Source organism: Ictalurus furcatus, chromosome 10, assembly GCF_023375685.1.
Source record: "Ictalurus furcatus strain D&B chromosome 10, Billie_1.0, whole genome shotgun sequence".
Lineage (NCBI taxonomy): Eukaryota > Metazoa > Chordata > Actinopteri > Siluriformes > Ictaluridae > Ictalurus > Ictalurus furcatus.
This window is the reverse complement of record NC_071264.1, coordinates 15,518,025-15,540,702: the sequence shown is the minus strand read 5'-3', so window position 1 is coordinate 15,540,702 and position 22,678 is coordinate 15,518,025. Positions and strand designations below refer to the sequence as shown.

General features: G+C 38.3%; 2 protein-coding genes across 3 annotated transcripts; one reads left to right on the top strand and one right to left on the bottom strand.

The window, feature by feature from the left end:
* Positions 1-720: 720 nt before the first annotated feature.
* cts12 (cathepsin 12) lies at positions 721-7,453 on the bottom strand. The gene is made up of 7 exons (XM_053635163.1): positions 7,201-7,453; positions 6,834-6,956; positions 6,336-6,500; positions 5,907-6,128; positions 5,331-5,499; positions 2,642-2,747; positions 721-965 (listed from the first exon to the last, which is right to left on the bottom strand). Exons 1-7 carry the CDS (start codon positions 7,354-7,356, stop codon positions 866-868), a joined length of 1,041 nt encoding a protein of 346 aa, XP_053491138.1. The 5' UTR covers positions 7,357-7,453; the 3' UTR covers positions 721-865.
* A 3,975-nt stretch (positions 7,454-11,428) lies between these two features.
* On the top strand, positions 11,429-22,438 carry ankrd29 (ankyrin repeat domain 29). Of its 2 annotated transcripts, XM_053635161.1 has the most exons (10): positions 11,429-11,595; positions 13,754-13,864; positions 13,995-14,093; positions 16,616-16,714; positions 17,701-17,799; positions 18,329-18,427; positions 18,598-18,696; positions 19,180-19,275; positions 19,467-19,565; positions 22,094-22,438. In XM_053635161.1, exons 1-10 carry the CDS (start codon positions 11,584-11,586, stop codon positions 22,175-22,177), a joined length of 897 nt encoding a protein of 298 aa, XP_053491136.1. In that variant the 5' UTR covers positions 11,429-11,583; the 3' UTR covers positions 22,178-22,438. The 2 variants fall into 2 exon arrangements, with proteins under 2 accessions (XP_053491136.1, XP_053491135.1); XM_053635160.1 differs by lacking the exon at positions 11,429-11,595 and having other exon boundaries at positions 13,590-13,864.
* Positions 22,439-22,678: the final 240 nt, after the last annotated feature.

Sequence of the window (22,678 nt, the reverse complement as noted above, 5' to 3'; positions counted from 1 at the left end):
TTCAATATGTCATCAGTATGTCATCAGGCTACCTTTAGTATGCATGTTTATATAGTAAATACTGCATATTGCTATGGGGTGAGATTTAGTATGAGTAGTATGCATAACATGCCATTTTACCCTGTCAGACCTCATCTATTAAATACAATTTTATTTCCATAGAGTTTTTAACAATAGAGTTTTGTTTTTTTTTCCAGAAAGAAGCAGTTTTACAGAAACCTGTATGTAGATTTAGATCCCTAATGAGCAAGCAAGTGGCAAGAAAAGCAGCAAGAAAGAGCTTAAAGAAAACTTCAGAGGAGCTAGAATCAGAAAGGTAAGAGTAAATGCAATCAGTATTTATGGTGTTGAAAGGATGTTCAGTGATCGAATCTTGCGATGACCACAGGTCTTTATGATTATAGCAGCAGGTCTTAGGTACAAATCTACAGTATCCAGGTGCAATTTATGCCTGATTTAACACCCCAATGTCTCTACATTCACTTGAAGAATTTCCACTAAAGCCATTTGTAATGTTGAGTGTTTGCTGTCAAATTTGGAAACTTTGTCCATTTTTGAGCCATTTTCTCAAAACATTGCTATATTTAGTCTTTGGAAACCTGACTCCAAATACCCTGTCTGCACCTGCTATGACTGCCCAGTGTTTGACATGATAGTCATGGAATACAAAGGAATAAAGTATCTCTTATTAATTTTTATCATGTCACATGTAGAGCTCCTGAATTGAGTCGGAGAGTCATGGATATTATGGTGTATATTTTCAACCAGAGTGAAATGTTGTTTATTAATTTCCAGCACAAAGAATCAATCTTGGACACTGAGTTAATAAGTCAACAATTTTTTTAATTGAGAGATACAAAAAGATTTATACAATAGGGTAGAGAGCATAGCTGGCGATGCCACAGGTGTTGCTGCCGTTTCGGATCATGCGCATGTATCCTCCTTCTCCCCAACCTGTGCCCCAGCTGATGACAGAGAGAAGGTTAGACTTATCAACAGTGTACACTCTTCCACCGCAGTTCCAATATTTCAGTCCTGTAGGACTTGTTTGTACATTTTAGTGTTGTTTTTCCTTCATGCTCCTCTAGCATACATGATTCAGCTCATTCCTCCTTCAGAAGTTTAGATGCGGTGTGCTAGAGTGAGGAAAAAACCTAGCATTTTAGCTGTGGAATTTTCTAATCCTGGAGTTCTCTTGCACAGGATATTGATGTGCTTTAAAGAAGAAATTTTAGAGCCCTCTCCTGCCTGCAACTGAATTGAGACTGCAGTGAAAATACTGACAAACCGTTTCTTTCTTCCCCGCCCAATTGTAAACATTACAAACTGCAAATTCAGCAGAGGTGGGTAGAGTAGCGAAAACTTTTACTCAAGTACAAGTAAAACTACTTATAAACCATCATGGACAACCCCTCTCATCCTTTCTATGCTGAGCTGAGGCAGCTCAGGAGCTCCTTCAGCCACAGACTCAACCAGCCCCGAGCCTCAAAGCGCTTTGGAGGCTCATTTGTGCCATCAGCCATCAGGGTCCACAGCACCACAGCACCAAACTGACAGATTTAAGCCTGATTATATCTGAGACATTATCTGGTTGTAAATAATTATTATTGATTGTATAGTGTAAATAGTGTGTGAATACTTCTACAATACGGCATCTGTTCTGTTCTGTTCTTTCATATTCCTTCGTGCTGCTATGTTGACCTAAATTTCCCCTACGTGGGATTAATAAAGTTATATCTTATCTTATCTTATCTTATCTTATCTTATCTTAAAAATAATTACTCAAGTAACAGTAAAAGTAATAATGTTAATAATTACTTGAGTAAGAGTAATAAAGTATCCAATCAGAAGACTACTCAGGTAGCAAGTTACTAGTTACTTTGGATCTGATTAAAATGAAGGGAAAATCCATTCAGACCACTGCAGGGTATTGCGAGACTGGCAACCTCATTATATGCGAAATACACTAATTATTAAAACTACATATATTCATTAATATTTAACAGTAATGGAGGAATGCCGCCGAATGTAGTGATGTAAAAGAACATTTCTGTGATTGAAAGTGAACTTGAGTAATATTATATGTTAATATGAGTAATATTATATGGCCAGTTAAACCTTCTCTTAAAAGTATTTTTTTTTCCAAAAAAGTTGTGAATGTAGCACATTACTACCCACCTCTGACCTTTAACCAATCTAATGTAACATGTTGCATAATTATTATGGTTAGATTAAATTTTCAGAGTGTTGCTGGTTTCCAATTTACAAAGCTAATTCTAAATGTGTATCTATAGTGTGTACAGGACACATACACATACAAAGCATGTTCTAATGCCCCTGTATCATGGCCATACTGTGAACAATGCTATTACACTACACTATTCAGTGTTCATATATATATTTTTTAATCTTTAATGCTTAAACTCCTCACTTAAGTTCACCTCACCTTAATTTGTTTCAATATATACAGTTGTGCTTGAAAGTTTGTGAAACCTTTAGTAAGTCACTACTGTAGTGTATATCAATGTGAGAAACGGCCAAGGCGAATTACCTATTAAGTCATAACTTCCTTAGCTTGATTCTAAAATCAGTTATTACAAAGATCTTCAATACACTGAGTGTAGGAAGGGCATGTTCTGACCTGTTTTTGATGATCCAGTAGTCTCTGCCTCTCTCTGAGCCGTAGCCAACCAGAAGCACTGCATGGCTCAGGTTGTTCGGATTACATCTTGGCTCCTCATAGATCCCTGACAGAACATTTCAAATTACTTTAATGTGAAAGAAAGGTACACTTTGATTTAGTTTATATGAACTAAGTTCTATTTATGAGTCACCAGTGTCAGCTCTTTGTAACAGTAGGTTTGTTTTCTTCACTGGCGTCTTCAGGACAGAGGAGTTTGTGTTTATATTTTCTCAGTAACGTGACACACTACATTTTTTTTTAATCTGATCAAGTTCAAGAGATAGCTGCTATAACGTAATTTATGACATCAACCAATGTTTCTCGACGATATACCACATTAAATATAACAAATGGTTAAAAAGCATTAAATTGTTGTGTCCACCAGAGACAATTCCGCTATAGACCACCAGAGGGCACATTCACCCATTTTTTTTTTATTTCTTTTGTTGTCCGCTCAATTTCTTTTGCTTAAGCACACTTGTTTTGTGTTTTCCAGTTAGGCATCCTATTTACGTTCTGTGTGTTCAGTCCTTACTTTGTGTGTTTTGTGCATAGTTGCACCATGAGTGTTCTTTGTTTTCATGTTGAGTTTTATTCTCTTTGCCTTGCCATGGCTTGCTTTTAGTATAGTTCCTTGTTTTAGTTATTCTAGTTTTTGGGTTATTTTCCAGTCTCCGCTTGTGTTTTTTTTTAATTTGTTTTTGTTTTGTTGTTGTTTTTTTAATAAAGAAATCTGCACTTGCATCTCCCTGGATCCAATGACAGACATATCTTTCATTAATAAGTTATGTTCATTTTCATTGTTAGTGGTATCTGGAAATTGTTATGTTATATGAGGAATAAAACACTTCAGGATATGCTTTTATTGGAAAAGAATCAACTTAAAGGTGGTAACAGTAACGTCACGTCAGACCACATCACACCTCATCAATGACTATTTTCCTACAGTGAGGGAAAGAAGTATCTGATCCCCTGCTGATTTTGTACGTTTGCCCACTGACAAAGAAATGATCAGTCTATAATTTTAATGGTAGGTTTATTTGAACAGTGAGAGACAACAAGAAAATCAAACAAGAAAATCCAGAAAAACGCATGTCAAAAATGTTATAAATTGATTTGCATTTTAATGAGGGAAATAAGTATTTGACCCCCTCTCAATCAGAAAGATTTCTGGCTCCCAGGTGTCTTTTATAAAGGTAACGAGCTGAGATTAGGAGCACACTCTTAAAGGGAGTGCTCCTAATCTCAGCTTGTTACCTGTATAAAAGACACCTGTCCACAGAAGCAATCAATCAATCAGATTCCAAACTCTCCACCATGGCCAAGACCAAAGAGCTCTCCAAGGATGTCAGGGACAAGACTGTAGACCTACACAAGTCTGGAATGGGCTACAAGACCATTGCCAAGCAGCTTGGTGAGAAGGTGACAACAGTTGGTGCGATTATTCGCAAATGGAAGAAACACAAAAGAACTGTCAATCTCCCTCGGCCTGGGGCTCCATGCAAGATCTCACCTCGTGGAGTTGCAATGATCATGAGAACAGCGAGGAATCAGCCCAGAACTACACGGGAGGATCTTGTCAATGATCTCAAGGCAGCTGGGACCATAGTCACCAAGAAAACAATTGGTAACACACTACGCCGTGAAGGACTGAAATCCTGCAGCGCCCGCAAGGTCCCCCTGCTCAAGAAAGTACATATACATGCCCGTCTGAATGATTCAGAGGAAAACTGGGTGAAAGTGTTGTGGTCAGATGAGACCAAAATGGAGCTCTTTGGCATCAACTCAACTCGCCGTGTTTGGAGGAGGAGGAATGCTGCCTATGACCCCAAGAACACTATCCCCACCGTCAAACATGGAGGTGGAAACATTATGCTTTGGGGGTGTTTTTCTGCTAAGGGGACAGAACAACTTCACCGCATCAAAGGGACGATGGACGGGGCCATGTACCGTCAAATCTTGGGTGAGAACCTCCTTCCCTTAGCCAGGGCATTGAAAATGGGTCGTGGATGGGTATTCCAGCATGACAATGACCCAAAACACACGGCCAAGGCAACAAAGGAGTGGCTCAAGAAGAAGCACATTAAGGTCCTGGAGTGGCCTAGCCAGTCTCCAGACCTTAATCCCATAGAAAATCTGTGGAGGGAGCTGAAGGTTCGAGTTGCCAAACGTCAGCCTCGAAACCTTAATGACTTGGAGAAGATCTGCAAAGAGGAGTGGGACAAAATCCCTCCTGAGATGTGTGCAAACCTGGTGCCCAACTACAAGAAACGTCTGACCTCTGTGATTGCCAACAAGGGTTTTGCCACCAAGTACTAAGTCATGTTTTGCAGAGGGGTCAAATACATATTTCCCTCATTAAAATGCAAATCAATTTATAACATTTTTGACATGCGTTTTTCTGGATTTTTTTGTTGTTATTCTGTCTCTCACTGTTCAAATAAATCTACCATTAAAATTATAGACTGATCATTTCTTTGTCAGTGGGCAAACGTACAAAATCAGCAGGGGATCAAATACTTTTTTCCCTCACTGTATGACAGCACACTCTGCTATGTTTTACCATTTACTTATTTTAAGTAGTTCTGCATTTTAATCCATAAAAATGTTCTCATCATGTTTTGAAGTACAATTTTGAACCTCTCACCTGAGCTATAGAACAGAAAGCTTGGGTGGTCAGCATCGACTGCTACAGTGATTGGACCGATAGTTGCCAAAGCGTCGGCCAACGCCTGTTCATCTCCATTGGGAATGAACCTGTAGTCACTGATTTGTGCCACAACCTTGTTGCTGTCATAGAAGCAGGGCTGTGTATCCTGAGAAGTACAATCAAATAGTACATTTCAGAAGTGATTTAAAGAAACAAAGCAAGGCTTATGTTCTGTTTATTATTTAGAATATTGCGATATTCTAATTAATATTACAATAATGTTGCTAATATACAGTACCTTATATTTCCAATCAAGTATTAGAAATATAAACATTTTTGGAAATTCTTGTGAAAAGGAAAAATGCACAAAACACTTCCCATATTTGGAGGATTGTAAATAAGAAACGGAGAGAATGGAAAAACTTCTAACATAACCATTTGATTTATTGCTATTACTAATTTGTTACTGCCAGGTCAAGCCTATAATAGTAATATAATTTTTAATGTGATGAAGGTTTTTCATGTTCATTAGGAAAACTCTGCCACCTAGCTGACTCTGTGACTCGCACTCACCACTGAGGTATAAGGGTATGTTGCAGAGGCTTGCAGCCCATTGTTAATCACATAATCATAAGCGTTGGCCATCCAGGCCCCATTGCAGCCGTATGTGCCGTAGGACCATGAGCAGTCCACCAGATTCTGCTCGCTAAGAGACACCAGCTGACCTGTTTTCTTGAACATTTGTCCCTCGATGGCACCTGTAGTGCTGAAAGCCCAACACGACCCACAGTAACCCTGAATGAGAAAACAAGACACTTGTGATGTATTGATATATACATATATAAACAAACACACACATTCAGAGGAAGAAGGCTAAGAATGGTGAAGTTCTCCTGGACATCTTCAGGGCATTTCATGTTTATTAAATGTTTTATTGCATGTTTTTACAAAGAAAAACACAAGGCTATCAACCCTTTGTAGCTGAGAAGAGTTAATGCTCACCTGGTCTTTAATCTCGGTGACGTATCCCATCTGTCTGTAGTCTACCGACTTCAGTCGTAGTCTTCTGGCATGGTAGCGTAGTTTGCGTGCATCAGCAGTCTTACGCTTCTTGTGCGCATTTCCATTTACCTTGGCTCCCAGTAACTGATGATACTCCAACCGAGTCTAGAAAAATTTATGTGAATTTGACAAAGAATATTCTATGTTTAGCTTAACTTTTTTTTTTTTTTTTTTTTTTAAAAGGAAGTTAGCACATGTATTATAGCATGCTAGTGAATGTTCATAATTGACAGTTTTCTTTAGATTTGGCCTATTTGCATCATTATTGAAAATAAATAAATAAAGGAAATTCATACAGCATGTTATTTTATTAATATTAAATACAGATGTTAATTAATGCTATAATGATGTCAAAAATCCATGTCTTTACAATGTGCGCCAGCATAGAAGTAAGGACTGAATAGCATGGCATGAGATATCTATAAAATTATGACTTACCAGGTCTCCGTATTTGTTCATTGCCATAGTAAACTCTGACATGCCCATATAAAATTTTCTATTGTTATCCTCAATCAGGTTCTTGTTTTTCTCCCAAATGGCTCTTCTTTTATTATCAGTGTTCTTTAGGAGAGAAGAACAGAGAATGATTTATGTTATAAGACCTGACATCTTTATGTGCTCTGAATTAGTTTTCAGTTCTTCCTGATGCAGAAGTGAAAAATAACCCTAGAATGTAGGCAATGATGTACAGTATATCTTATAGCACTTATAATCACTGTTACTTATCATGTATAGGTGTGTTATATAAATAACAACATGATCTACCTGATATATAAAATGCTATTTATCTGTTTTTGATATTTACCTCTTCTTCATAGTCCACTCCATTAGCTCTCTTCCACAGCTTCCATTCTGATGGTGTTTCCTCTTCTGACTCCATTGCCATTGAGAGTGGTACAACCACAAAGAGGCTGACCAGGAGTGTCCTCCTAACCAGAACCTTCCAAGGGACCCGACTCATATCTGCCCAAACATAGCAATATATACCTAAGCATCCTCACCTTGAGGGTACGTTAAAATTACAGCTTTACCTCTGACTGTTACAAAATGCTGACACTGGAGACTCCCTCAATAAATACTAAACATCTTACAGAAAACTTCACCATATGAATAATTAGATGTTATTCTTTCTTAAATAACAACTCATTATTGATCATTTTATTAATAATTGGTCATAGGTTATGTGGTGCATCTGCCATAGAAATCACTGTGGAATAGCTATTACTAAAGAAATGTTTACATATTAGAAAGAGTGAATTACCTATGATTTGCATTGCAGCCAGAGCTACTTTAAGAGCTGCTGCTACAGAAAATTAATCAATGCCTTTTAAACAATCATATTAAAAAATTCAACAGCACTGTGGTATAAATGTAAAGTTATTTCATGGTATTATCAGGACCATCTTCCATGTATCTACACTAATTGACCATTTCATCAGCTAAATCTACCATATACATTTCTTTGTAGGTTACTGTTACTGACTGTAGCCCATCTGCATTTATACCCAATACCTGCAATGTATATAGTACTGATTTGAGTGTATCAGGTACAGCAGGTTCTTTCTGGTGACTTTATTACACACACTTACAGTGTTGGTCCACGTAAATGTTACATAGTTAGAGCCTTCATCATATATTCTGATCATAGCACTGCTGTTGACTATTATTGGTTGGTGGACTGTTTCTAAATCCAGCACTGAAACTGAGGTATTTAAAGACCCCAAATCTCTGCAGCACCTGATACACTCATATCAGTACAACATAGTACCATGTCTCATAAAAGTTTTTGTCGAAGAATATTTATGGGGAAAAATGATAAATATTCCATTTAGAATAACAGTCCACATTACAAGTCTAATATTACATAACATTAAAAACATCCATCTTTAATCGTTTTTATCTATTATTTTTTGGGGTGTTGAAAAAGCCCTATACATTTTCTTTGCCCCATATAGACATTTAAATTTTATAGAAAATCAAAACCTATGGATAAAACAATTTGAACCACATTTAACACTTACCTGGCATGTTTTGCGAGCACTGTCCAGAGGATGAGTGCCTAATGAGAACTAGAGGATGTAACCCATACAGATGTCACTACACTAGGCTACTCTGTAGGTTTATATACTATATGGAAGGTGTGTCTTCACTGTGCTGGTCCTTTTAGTCATAGCACACTAAGCCAGGCCTAGGCCCAGAAAGCCCTTAAATAATAAGCTGTGTTTGTTAATAACACCCTGCTTTAGTGAATGATACACCATTTACCGTTTCCTTCAAACAGGTTTGCACGTCAAATGCTGCTCAGATTATATGACTATCCCAACTGTTTTCATCTGGCCCTATATTAGCTAGCTACAAATGTTATTACACCAATGTGATGTAAATTGCCATCAAAATCAGATGGATAGGTTGTATATAAGGTCCATTCATAAATATATCCATGCTTATAAAAGTCCAAATAGTACAGGCTGATCTGCACTTTTCTATATCTCAATCCTTCGGGATATTTATACAGATGTAATGCAGATGTCAGCACATGACGTCATGGACGTTGGTGAAATCTGCAATAATCTGTTATTACACTTGAGCCTGTCTTATGATGAACATTCATCTTTGATGAGCATTGTGCCTCATCTGTTCTGCTTTGAGGTGCTGTAGTTTGGAGTTTGTGAGATATTAAGTGATGATTTTGAAGTTATGAGGATCTTTATTATTTGGTGATATTTATGATACAATGCTGATACATAGACTGCTAATTGGGTACACATGTGGGGCATGATTTTTTAAATCTTGATTGGGACCAAATGCCCCCACAATGACAGGAATACTGGAGTTTTTACTTTGTAGGGACATTTGGCTGGTCCCCATTAGGTTTTTCTTTTTTCTTCTTCTTTTTTTTAACATAGAGTAGGCTTTTTTACATGTAATTTTTATTTTTTTTTATTTTGTGTTTGTGGTAAAATTTGGTCCCCTTATGTGCTGTAATACCTGAGTGTGTGTGTGTGTGTGTGTGTGTGTGTGTGTGTGTGAGAGAGAGTGAGTGAGTGAGTGAGTGAGTGAGAATTAGAAACTTTATTCATACAGAAATTTTACCTGGTAAATCATGTAACATAGACTCTTAGAAAAGGGGTTCTTTGTATAACACTATCTTGTTCTAAACAGGAAACTTCTGTTGTATTATTCTACAAAGAACTTTACGGATACAGAGTGACAACCTATGAACCTTTAAGGGTTCTAGATTTGACCTTTTGTCTACATTATATAACATATACAACAACACATACAGTACATACAATGCGGTCCAAAAGTCTGAGACCACAATGAAAATCTGGATTTTTTTTCCCATTTAAAACTGGAAATAAGCAAAGCTTTAGAATTTATTTTTTTTTAAGTAAAAAACAAAGAATGGAAAGGAAGGAAATGTTCAATATCTCAACTATACATTTTGCACTGTTTCTAATTCACTATTTAAATTCACACAAATTTGTGATATTAACCATGTTAACTGAAAGTCATATTTTCTTTAAGAATTCTCCATTCCGCTGAAGTATATGTTCAAACAATACACTGATGGATTTATTGTAAAATGATTATCAGGTTTTGGACAAACCTGTCGAGACCTTTCCAGCTTGAGTGCTGTCATTAAACCAACTGGGGGACATAACAAATACTAAGAAAATCTAATTAGGATTCATCAGTCAGGAGGAAAAAAAACTTGGCACATTGTAACTCCTACACCACAAACAGCCCACATCACATGATCCCATAGGTGGCACTACAGGCCATGACCAAATTCTATGCGATTTCCCTCCGCCCCTGAAAAATGCCTGAAAATTGGTACACATGCCTTATTTCTCATGGGGAACAAAAAAGCCATAGGGACCCATAAAGTTCACCATGATAGATATTCCAGTACATTGAAAATTTGTCCAAAAATACAAAAATCTTCTCATGAACCGTAGGTCCAACTGACTTGAACTGTGGTACATATGTGTGGGATACATGTCTTTCTATAGGGTGATAAGCAATAAGGAATCAAATAAAAATTGGCTTAACTATTTACATATTGGTGAATTGACAGCTGTTGCACATATTTCTTGTGTCCATAAATCAATGGAACATAAACCTGTAGTCTTGATCTGTGCCACATACAAAGAGGACACTACAGTATGTTACCAAGTGCGATGGCAACCTCGTATATCCAAAAACAATGACATTAGAAGCAATTATAGTCTCTGTTATATAATGTTTAACAATATATGGCGCTGTTTGTCTTGGATCGGGTCAAAGTACACTTAATGCATATAGCTTAAAAGATTGCATTGTAAACTGAATTGTATTCACTGACTAATGTATGTTAAATAAGTGTTTTTGTATTTCTTTTCCGTTCACAAGAAATGTAAGAGAAAATTGTCCAGAGAAATTACTTGATTGCACTTATGGAACAAAGTAAGACTTTACTTTTTTGTTGTTGTTGCCTGAGTGGTCATTCAAGCCTCTCTACAAGCTGAAATGTGTTTAGCTATCTGTATATGCTCACTCAGAAACACTTGAGCAGAGGACAGAAAACTACTCAATGAACTTAAAATCTGCCATGGATCACAATGCGATAAAATGTATCTGTGGGATACATTTCTCTACTGTGACAATATTGAAATGATCTGCAACCTTCAGCATGAATCCAACATTACTGCGTGCAGCTATATTTAATTCTATAATTAATATAAGTATTTCTAGGATTTTAATTTCACTCTAAATTTTGCTGATAATATAATTTGTAAGGAAATATATATATATATATATATATGTATATATATATATATATATATATATATATATATATATATATATAATTTTTTTTTTTCTAAATTAGGAAAATAAATGTACTAGTGGTATCAGACTTTTGGACCCCACTGTATACCATACAGTACATGCAACACTGTATAATCTGTAATGAATTAATTTTTTACCTTACCCTCCATGTTTTAGTAAATATAGTGGAGGTAGTGAAGGAAGGAGAGAGAGAGAGAGAGAGAGAGCGTTGGCTGCTGAATACAACACACCTCATGCCGCTATTCTGCATTGAGAGTCTGTGCCTCAGCAGGTCGCTATAAATCCTTGAATTCTCTGAGCTCCTGAAGGGAAAGTGGAGTTACACACGGCGGAATGAGACCCCAGTGAGCTCAGCATGTCTTTCAAGGTAAATCACTTGGTCTTCGCGCATTTATAACGACGTTAGGTTTAGAGTGTAGGGAAATGTGCTCATGTTTTCCCCCTCAGCTCAGATAGAAAGCTGATCTCTGATGCGCCCTTTGCAGTGATCAGGCTGCAGAATGGAGAGACGCCTTCATGCCGCCTCTCACTGTGCACTTCTATAGCGGTTTTTAAACCGTTAGTTCATTTTGAGGCGTGGTGCTATTTTGTGGTGTTTTAAATGCTTGTGTCTGTTTTTTTGTTGTTGTTAAATAATATAGTAAAATTTCGCACTGTTCTGCACATATAATAAATAATAAGATCCGGAAAATAAAACCGCTACTTCAATCTGCCTCTAAGACTGCGTCCTAAACCGCATACTACTTCACTAATTTGCCTGTTAAAATACTACCCGTTTTTGTACGTCAATATGTCACAGTTTAATACGCCTTTATATGATGTCATGGCGACCTGTGATGACGTGTTATTTTGAAGGGATTTGACATTGTGGTTTGAGACGCAGCCATAACGTACGCATGTGACGTAGACTGATGGGCTGTCCACGAGTGTGCCTTCTTCCGGATCTATTTCCATTTTCGGACCAAAAATAAACTAATTATTTGGGCATATTGTATCCGAAATGTCATTTATTCGATATTAATTTCTTGTTTTTATAACCATTGTAAAAAGCAACATTGCACTCGCAATCGTGCTGTTAAATACGGAATACTGGCATGGCTGTGATTACCTGCCGTTTCACAGCCTATATTCAGTATAACCGCACACTCGCTCGTGCGATATTGCGTATTTATAGTGTATGCACGTGACGTCACGGTAGGCGGAACTCACTGCGGTCACGCCCAACGAGTGGCAAAAAGACTGAGCTAATGTACAGCATTAATTCCACTAAAACACAGAAAAGACACATCTAAAACACATCTAAAATGGGGGGAAAGCTGTTGTGTGATTGACTGTGCTAACAGATTCAACAATAATTCAGAGCTATCTTTTTACAGAGTGCCAAAAAAACATTCAGTCCTTTTTTACTAAGTGGAGCAGTGTAAGTTGTTTTGGCATGTGGTATTCAGGTTGTACAATGATGAGTCATTTGCTACATGTTTCTTTTTAAATGCTGCATATTTCCATTGATGAATAATGTGGGCTCATTCATTTTCTGACTTTGTTTTACCTTCACAAATATATAATGTTAGTAAGTGGAAATAGTGTTAGATACAAACAAACTAGGACTAGATAGCTTATGGGTTACCAGATAAAATAATATAATTAAATTTAAAAAACCTGTCCACATATAACCAGAATGTTTATTGGTGTTCTTGTCACTTTAATTTATCCAACAAATCCCGCCTTGAAGTAGGACCCAGGCTTTTGTAAGTCTTCAGGCTTTGCTTAGTATATTTCCCCGGCCTCAAAATCAAGTACATATAAATGTAGGGAAAACAGATTTCCATGGACCACAGGTTCTTGGGCACGTTGTAAGGGTCACTGTTGAGTCCAACTGCCTTTAATTTAATCTGATAATCATTAGTTATACTAGCATTTTTCAGCTTCCCCTATTAAAACCAGCCGTTTTGCTGGATGTTTTGCCACTCAGTCCGGCCGAGGGGGTGTGTTCTGGTGGGAAAGTGACGTCAGTGCATACCCTCTATATCAGGGGTGTCCAATCTTATCCAGAAAGGGCCGGTGTGGTTGCAGGTTTTCATTCCAACCTAGCAGAAGCCACACCTGAGTCTATTGAAAGCTAAGATCAACTGATTAAACAGGTGGAATCAAGTGTGGCTCCTGCTTGGTTGGAATGAAAACCTGCACCCACACCGGCCCTTTGTGTATAAGATTGGACACGCCTGCTCTGTATCAATGCACTGATTCTAATATGTTATCGTTTCGATAGTAACTAATTATACTGTAATAAATCATAATAAACTAAATGTATCCGAAACTGTCAATGTGTTTAAATGTGAAGTTATGACTGTGTAATCTAATGACTGATTATGATCAGAACAAATAATCAGATTCAGCTTGAATAATTGCAATTAGTTGATTATGTAATTATTTTGACAGGTCTAGTGACATCCCTCTGTTTATATTGTATGATATGTTATGTTTTAGTAGCATACATATTATTTGCATATATGTGTGTCTTGCAGAAGGAAACTCCCCTAGCCAATGCTGCATTTTGGGCTGCCAGAAAGGGGAACCTGGCCCTCCTTCAGCTATTGCTGAACAGTGGTCGTGTGGTCATTGACTGCAAAGACAGCGTAAGACAGTTTCATCTACATTCATTATTGCAACCATTGACTCAGCACACACTGCTTTAAAGACAAACTAAAAATATACTCACTTCAAACTGTATCTCATTTCATTCTTTATGATGATTTTTTTTACCAGTATGGCACCTCGGCTCTGATGGTGGCCTCCTACAGCGGCCATTATGACTGTGTGAGGGAACTCATAATGCAAGGGGCAGACATCAACCTGCAGAGGGAGGTAAGACAGTTGTCTCTGTCAGAAGTAGGGCTGGATGAAGGGCTATCTGGGAGAGCTGTTTGTGGTGATATTGAAAGAGTTCTCAAAGGTGCAAAGACCTGCTCCTTATGATTGAAGATTTTACTCATGAGGATTGGAATAAGTACTTTGAGTACCTGAAAGGATCAATATCACCTGCATTATTAATGTGCAAAATATGCCTTTGTCATAAAAGTTAAAGGAAATATTTACCCTGTGTTAGAGAGGCTCAGCTTGAGCCACTTGTATGTGTTTGGATTAGTTTATTTCCTTAGCAAAATATGACACAGTGTTCAGTATTAAGGCATTTCAAAATTTATTCATTAGCATCATTTGTAGTTTTGAATAATTTGAAACATTGCAGCACTAATTTTTCATTTATAACAGGACAATAACTGGTTTTATAAACACTGATAGTTCATTTTAAGGATTTATAATGTGTGCCTGATGATAATGTTTGGGGATGATGGGGAAGTGTTGTAGCTTTTTCCGACCTTGCAGAATGTAATGTCTGTGTGTGTTGTCTCACAGAGATAGGTTTATGTTACATTATTGTGTTTCTGGGAACATTTGATCCCATCAAGTACAATAATACCTGAATGTGTGAGGGTTTTTTGGGGGGGTACAAACGTCCCCACAAGAATCAGAATACTTGACAGTTTTGACCTTGTGGGGACATTGGGCTGGTCCCCATTTGGTATTTTTACAGTATCTCACAAAAGTGAGTACACCCCTTACATTTTTGTAAATATTCGATTATATCTTTTAATGTGACAACACTGAAGAAATGACACTTTGCTACAATGTAAAGTAGTGAGTGTACAGCTTGTGTAACAGTGTAAATTTGCTGTCCCCTCAAAATAACTCAACACACAGCCATTAATGTCTAAACCGCTGGCAACAAAAGTGAGTACACCCCTAAGTGAAAATGTCCAAATTGGGCCCAAAGTGTCAATATTTTGTGTGGCCACCATTATTTTCCAGCACTGCCTTAACCCTCTTGGGCATGGAGTTCACCAGAGCTTCACAGGTTGCCACTGGAGTCCTCTTCCACTCCTCCATGACGACATCACGGAGCTGGTGGATGTTAGAGACCTTGTGCTCCTCCACCTTCCGTTTGAGGATGCCCCACAGATGCTCAATAGGGTTTAGGTCTGGAGACATGCTTGGCCAGTCCATCACCTTCACCCTCAGCTTCTTTAGCAAGGCAGTGGTCGTCTTGGAGGTGTGTTTGGGGTCGTTATCATGCTGGAATACATGCTGGGATCATCCTCTGCTTCAGTATGTCATAGTACATGTTGGCATTCATGGTTCCCTCAATGAACTGTAGCTCTCCAGTGGCGGCAGCACTCATGCAGCCCCAGACCATGACACTGCCACCACCATGCTTGACTGTAGGCAAGACACACTTGTCTTTGCACTCCTCACCTGGTTACCGCCACACACGCTTGACACCATCTGAACCAAATAAGTGTATCTTGGTCTCACCAGACCACAGGACATGGTTCCAGAAATCCATGTCCTTAGTCTGCTTGTCTTCAGCAAACTGTTTGCGGGCTTTCTTGTGCATCATCTTTAGAAGAGGCTTCCTTCTGGGACGACAGCCATGCAGACCAATTTGATGCAGTGTGCGGCCTATGGTCTGAGCACTGACAGGCTGACCCCCCACCCCTTCAACCTCTGCAGCAATGCTGGCAGCACTTATACGTCTATTTCCCAAACACAACCTCTGGATATGACGCTGAGCACGTGCACTCAACTTCTTTGGTCGACCATGGCGAGGCCTGTTCTGAGTGGAACCTGTCCTGTTAAACCGCTGTATGGTCTTGGCCACTGTGCTGCAGCTCAGTGTCAGGGTCTTGGAAATCGTCTTATAGCCTAGGCCATCTTTATGTAGAGCAACAACTCTTTTTTTCAGATCCTCAGAGAATTCTTTGCCATGAGCAGCCATGTTGAACTTCCAGTGACCAGTATGAGGGAGTGTGAGAGTGATGACACCAAATTTAACACACCAGCTCCCCAGTCACCCCTGAGACCTTGTAACACTGACAGGTCACATGACACCGGGGGGGATGGCTAATTGGGCCCAATTTGGACAGTTTCACTTAGGGGTGTACTCACTTTTGTTGCCAGCGGTTTAGACATTAATGGCTGTGTGTTGAGTTATTTTGAGGGGACAGCAAATTTACACTGTTATACAAGCTGTACACTCACTACTTTACACTGTAGCAAAGTGCCATTTCTTCAGTGTTGTCACATTAAAAGATATAATCAAATATTTACAAAAATGTGAGGGCTGTACTCACTTTTATGAGATACTGTATAAGAACAACTGCAGCCTTTATTTAAAAGGAAAAATAAATACTAAAGGTTTAATTTTGGTTGCTGAGGTTAAGGTTAGCTATAGCTATAGCTGATGATGGTCATCAGTGGATGGTCCTCACAAGAATAGTAAGACAAACGTGTGTGTGTGTGTGTGTGTGTGCTTGTGATTGTTTCTTCAGACAGGTTCTACAGCCTTGTTCTTCGCAGCACAGCAGGGACATGATGACATCGTCAAGCTCCTGTTTGAGTTCGGTGCTTCCACAGAATTCCAGGCCAAGGTATTCAAATGAAATGTGTTTAAAGTGCAGCTTGATTACAAACACATAACTGTGTATGGCCCAAAGTTTGGGGCCTTTAAAGTGATCAGCAACCTGAGTCACTCTGTAAATTAATACAGATAAGATCCTGCGTCTAGGGATGCAAAGTCAGTTTAAAAATAAAAGTGTTCTGACAATGATTACAAGCTTTGCAGAAATATATAGTCTGCTTTTTATGAGATGAGATGGGGAAAAAATGAGTCAGAGTGTCAAGCCCTAGCAATTAGGAGGCAGGAAATCTGCTGACCAGTATTACCAGTGAGCTAACACTTGCTTTGGCTGCACAGTGCTAGACAGCATGGATCTGCATTAATTATAGAGATTACTTTTGTCACTAGTAAGGATTGTCTGTTCTGCAAAGAAAACTGGAGGTATAGTGCAAAAACTGTAGCTATTTCTTTACTGTGCTTTGCCATGAATCATCATGTCATGTTTGTTATTATTTTTGATGTTTCTAACAACCATTTGGATATGACCTGCCAAATAATTTCTTATAGAAGTGTTATTATTATCGTGCTTACAGTTTTTCTCTCGTTCTTCCACACAAATAAATGGATAATAGGACTGGATTCAGGGATCTGCTGCACATGACAGCAGATGAATTGGCTGTTTCTTACCACTATCTTGCTGCTAGTTATAGAGGGGTTTGCACCATCTGATTCACTGCAGAGAAAATCAAACATGATTTAAAATATCAGAGCACTGAGCACAATTAATTTGCAGCCTGAGAAAATCATATCACTGAATGGTGTGTGTGTGTGTGTGTGTGTGTGTGTGTGTGTGTATGTATGTTGGGGGGTGTTGTAAGTCAAGCCAATATACTAATTATTGCAACTGAAGATTTTTTGTTGTTTGATTTTAGAAAAGCTTGGACACTATGTTGGCCATACAGACTTTTGGGACCATATTCACAAAAGTGCCGCCTTTTTTTGCTGTGTTTCCTGCAGGACGGTGGCACGGCTCTGTGTGCCGCCTGCCAGAGTGGTCACTCCAAAGTAGTGGAGATGCTGCTCAAGAATGGAGCCAACATCCATGACCAGCTCAGTGTTAGTTCACTCTCTTCAATTTGAATATGCCCATCCTTTTCCCTATTTATATCTGCCTGTAGGGCTTGAGTTGCCTCAGTGACTCTCAGGTTGCTGCCATGTCAGCGGGTGTGTACCGCTGTCAGGAATCCACTTTGGACCGAAGCCTAAAAATCATCAACACAAACCAAATTAGTTCTTTAGATGTAAACAAATGCCACTGGGGATGCAAGGAGTTATAACTAAAAGTAAACAAAACTCTTAATTTTAAAGCATGCTAGAAGCAAAAGTATGTTATGAGCTAATTTAATCAGAAAGCTATAACATAGCTACTTTAAGTATATAATTATTATTATTATTATTATTTTTTTACATTTATCTCTTTTGTGCACTGCCGCAAACATAGACGCACAGATACGTATAGTATAATGTATGTATAATTTAATATATGTCAATCATGGAGGCTTTCCCTCAGTGTTTTATATATACAAGCATATCTTTTAACCACTTTGCCTGTTTAGCACACAATCACTCTCCTATCACATTTCAGGATGGTGCCACTCCACTGTTCTTAGCCTCTCAGGAAGGTCATGTGACCATCGTCCGTCAGCTGTTGTCATCTGGCGCCAAAGTAAACCAGCCTCGTGAGGTGAGGGGATCCATTCTTCACCCTCTCTTTAATACATTATGTATACAGCTAGTGCTTGTTTTGTTCCAGTGGTATGACATGATTGTGTGTGCCTGTATGCTGTACTTTGTTATCTTGATCATGCATCTTGTCTGGTTTATCTGCTGCTCTATATTTACTTCACACCTCAGGATGGCACCACACCCCTGTGGATAGCAGCACAGATGGGACACAGCGAAGTTGTGAAAGTTCTGCTACTGCGTGGTGCTGACCGAGATGCGGACAGAAACGTATGGCTCTATATAACTGGCAAAATTAGTTTGGTGAAAAATCTCATTTACATGTTTCCCTTACTGATGTAATCGTGTTGCTCGAAAGCCTGACCTCCAACTGTTACAAATTGCTGACACTAAAGACTCCTTCCATAAATGCTAAATAAACACCTACTCAGAAAAGTATCATATCAGCAGTTATACAGAAATTAATAATTCGTTTTGTGGATCATGTGCCACCCATGTGTAAGTTGTTACAATTGAAACTATAATGGAATTATTGTCAGAGCTGCTGTTATAGAAAATTAATCAACGCCTTCTGACCAGTCAGATTTTCAAATTCAGCAGCACTGTGCTATGAAGTGGGAATAATATAGTTCTACATTGAACTTAAATTTTTCTGCATGCAATATGCCTTAAGCACAGTAATTATTTCACTAGTTGTCTGACTCATTTGCGTCTTAATTAATGGATGGGGTTTTTGTCATTGCCTCCTGAAAGGATGGTTCCACTGCACTTTTTAAAGCTGCACACAATGGACACTGCAATGTCATAGAAGAGCTCCTAAAGTTCAGCCCATCTCTTGGCCTTTTGAAGGTAGGAGATAACTTGTTGAAATTGTTCCTGCATTTGAGTTTATCTACAGCTACTACATAGTTCACTGAGTTGATTTATTACATTAATACTTAATAACCTGACAAGGTGTATAATATATATTGCTGTTCTTACAGATGTGAATTCTGGAGGCATATTTTCTCTCTGTTTTAAATAACGGGCTGTTTGTCTAGAATGGTTCCACGGCCCTTCATGCTGCAGTCATGGGTGGAGATCCGAAAACTGTGATTCTTCTGCTGAAAGCAAATGCCGATCCTACTTTACGTAATAAGGTGTGTGATAGGTGTATAAAGGTTTAAATCTGCATGATGATTCAAAACAGTGTGTATGAAGCAGAAGTTGGGAATTAATTTTTTTGACTGCATCTATAAAGCCTGATTTAAAAACATTATTAACTTGGATTGCTTTAGCGCTGTGCATTTTCCACCCTCCCTTTCTTAGTGCCAACCATTTCCAGTGAGGGAGGCGTGGCCAGTGTGCCTGTCAGACACAATGAAGGAAGTCTGGCATGAGAGGTTGCAGCCAAAAGTTTACATACAAATAGGACTAAAGACATTCAGACTTTTTCACAACTCCACACATTTCATGTTACATGTCACCATACATGTCATGTGTCAATTTGGATATCTACTCTGTTTTAATAAGAAGTCATTCCAAAATAATAGCTAATGGACAGATTTATTCCTCTGTTTATTTACTAAAATGGTAAATGGCACACTTATATAGCGCTTTTATCCAAAGCACTTTACACTGTGTCTCATTCACCCACACCAATGGTAGCAGAGCTGCCATGCAAGGCACTAACTTGCCATCAGGAGCAATTTGGGGATCAGTGTCTTGCCCAAGGACACTTTGGTATGTGGAGTCATGTGGGCCGGGAATCGAACTGACAACCCTACAATTAGTGGACAACCCGCTCTACCACCTGAGCCACAGCCGCCCCAGATGGGACACAGTGACGTTGTGAAAGTTTTGCTACTGCTACGTCAGTTATTTATAGGGTCAAATGTTTACATACACTTTGTTTGAATTTGGTGGCTGTAGAACCCCGGTGTGTGTGTGTGTGTGTGTGTGTGTGTGTGTGTGTGTGTGTGTGTGTGTGTGTGCTATGCCACACTATCTCTCACTCTCATTACGGCAGCCGCTGAAAGCACACATAAGTAGACTGGCGGTAATCCGACACAAGTGAGAATCATCACACGTTACCTGCTGGTTCAACCCAGCTCCTCTCTCTCAACCACACCCCTGCTGCCACAGTGGCATTGTCTATTAATTGCTTGAACTTGAATCAAACACTTTGGGTAGCCTTCCATAAGCTTCTGACAATACTTTGCTGGAATTTTTTGTTCATTTCTCCTGACAAAACTGGTGTAACTCAGTCAGTCCTTGCTTAGACACACGTTTTAATTTTTTGGCTGATGTCTCAAGGTTTGCTTCAGCATTTCTAAATAATCCTACTTCACAATGTCATAAATTTTGTGCAGTGCATCAGTCCCTTTTCCAGCAAAACACCACCACAACATGATGCAGCCACCGCCATGCTTCACAGTTGAGATGGTGTTCTTCAGATTAAAAGCCTCAATCTTTTTCCTCTATACATAGCACTAATTGTTATGGCCAAACAATTCAAATTGTGTTTCATCTGAAGAGAACACGCCTCCAAAATGTCATCACCTGTAAACTTCGGTTTGACTTTTTCATGCCGGTCTTTGAATAGGGATTTCTTCCTTGCGTGACAGCTTTTCATGCCATGGCAATGTAGTACTCTCTTAATGGTGGATATACATTTTTTGATACCTGATGCCTCCAATTCCTTCACCATTTCCTTTGATGTTGCCTTGGGGTTCAGTTGGTGTCTCAGTGAAGGAGACATGGCCTCTGTGATTGTCAGTTCTCAGTGAGGGAGGAATGATTTCTGTGTCCGCCAGACCCAGTGATAGAGGCCTGAAATTTCGATTGATTAAACATAATTAACTACTTCAGATTTTGGTGTAATTGCATTTCAAGTGAAAATTAGCAGGAAGTTTGTTTGTGTTTAAATATAAATCAGTATTTATTTTTAAAAAATTTGTTGCATAGTTCATATATGAATGATGACCTATCATGTGATTTATATAGTAACAGCTACAGCATATTTCATGAGATTTTTCAGGTCCAAACACTTTAGATGAACAAACGTCAGCTTGAGGTATTATTATGTGTTCTGGTATGGCTTCTTCTCATCACTCCCGATGAAGGAGGTGTAGCCTCTGTGCCTGTCAATCCTAATGAAGGAGGTTTGGCCTCTGCAGTTATTATTTTTACGTTATGCTGTTTGTTATTTGAATAGATCGGTATGCTTATCAAGACTGTTAGTTGTATGCATGAGTAGGCTGCGCATTGATTTGAACAAACAAGAATTGTCACCGAACAAATTAGTGAACAATTTCTTTAACTGAATCCAGTCAAATGACTCAACACTAAAATGACTTCAAAGCTTTTACCTCTAATCTGAGTTTTTAGAACTAATAATTAGGATCCAGTTTTGGACAGAGTGGTAGCGCTACATCAGTTTAACAGTGACATCAAGTGGACAATACACAGTATTGTCTGTGTACACACCTTAACTGTATTAAAAGTAATTAGTTCATTTTCCTAGTTCTGAAGTGCCTTTGCACTGAACAAACTATTAAAAAACTTATTAGTGCTACCTAGTAGGTAGCCACAGTGTCTATAGTATAACAACAGCTCTATGTGGCATTACTTTGTCTTTGGTATATTTTGTTATCTGTGTTTCTAATAATAAGTTATATTTCAACAGAATAATGACCTACCAGGGGATCTCACAAAGAACGAGCGCATCCTGAGGATTCTGCGGCCGCAGATCTTAAATGGAGGAAGTTGATGACTGTTCCTCTTAGAGTTTTATAGCTTTTGGTTTTTGTGGCTGATGAATATGCACTACACCAAGCCAAAAACTGCAACCACAATTTTTTTTTTAATGGTGACTGATTGTATTTGCAGCTGTAAAACTTCTACAAGAAATTCGTAATTGTTCATAAAACAAGATTATTCTTTGTCCTGGGGGAAAATGTTACAAGCTGTAAATCAGTTTAATTTAGCTTCTTATCAATTAGGTCACAAGACAACTGTAGCAGGAATAAAGTATGGCACAGTTCAGTTCCCGTTTATATATATATATATATATATATATATATATATATATATATATATATATATATATATATATATATATACACACACACACACAATTTACTCCATGTTTTGGAATTGTTTCTTCCATTGCAGCTTCCAACAAATTTCTCTGTATTAAATTTAGATATTTTTTGTTAAATATTAGGATAGAAAGAATAATTCTATTTATTATCATGAAACTCATCATTTA

Excerpts from the sequence above, each read along its gene's own strand:
- ankrd29 (XM_053635160.1), top strand. The coding sequence starts at position 13,697 with ATGATATGTTATGTTTTAGTAGCATACATATTATTTGCATATATGTGT. Across the intron at positions 13,865-13,994 it reads TCATTGACTGCAAAGACAGC|TATGGCACCTCGGCTCTGAT; the intron begins GTAAGACAGTTT and ends TTTTTTTACCAG. Across the intron at positions 16,715-17,700 it reads CCACAGAATTCCAGGCCAAG|GACGGTGGCACGGCTCTGTG; the intron begins GTATTCAAATGA and ends TGTTTCCTGCAG.
- cts12 (XM_053635163.1), bottom strand. The coding sequence starts at position 7,356 with ATGAGTCGGGTCCCTTGGAAGGTTCTGGTTAGGAGGACACTCCTGGTC. Across the intron at positions 6,501-6,833 it reads TGAACAAATACGGAGACCTG|ACTCGGTTGGAGTATCATCA; the intron begins GTAAGTCATAAT and ends AAATTTTTCTAG. Across the intron at positions 5,500-5,906 it reads CATACCCTTATACCTCAGTG|GATACACAGCCCTGCTTCTA; the intron begins GTGAGTGCGAGT and ends TGTACTTCTCAG.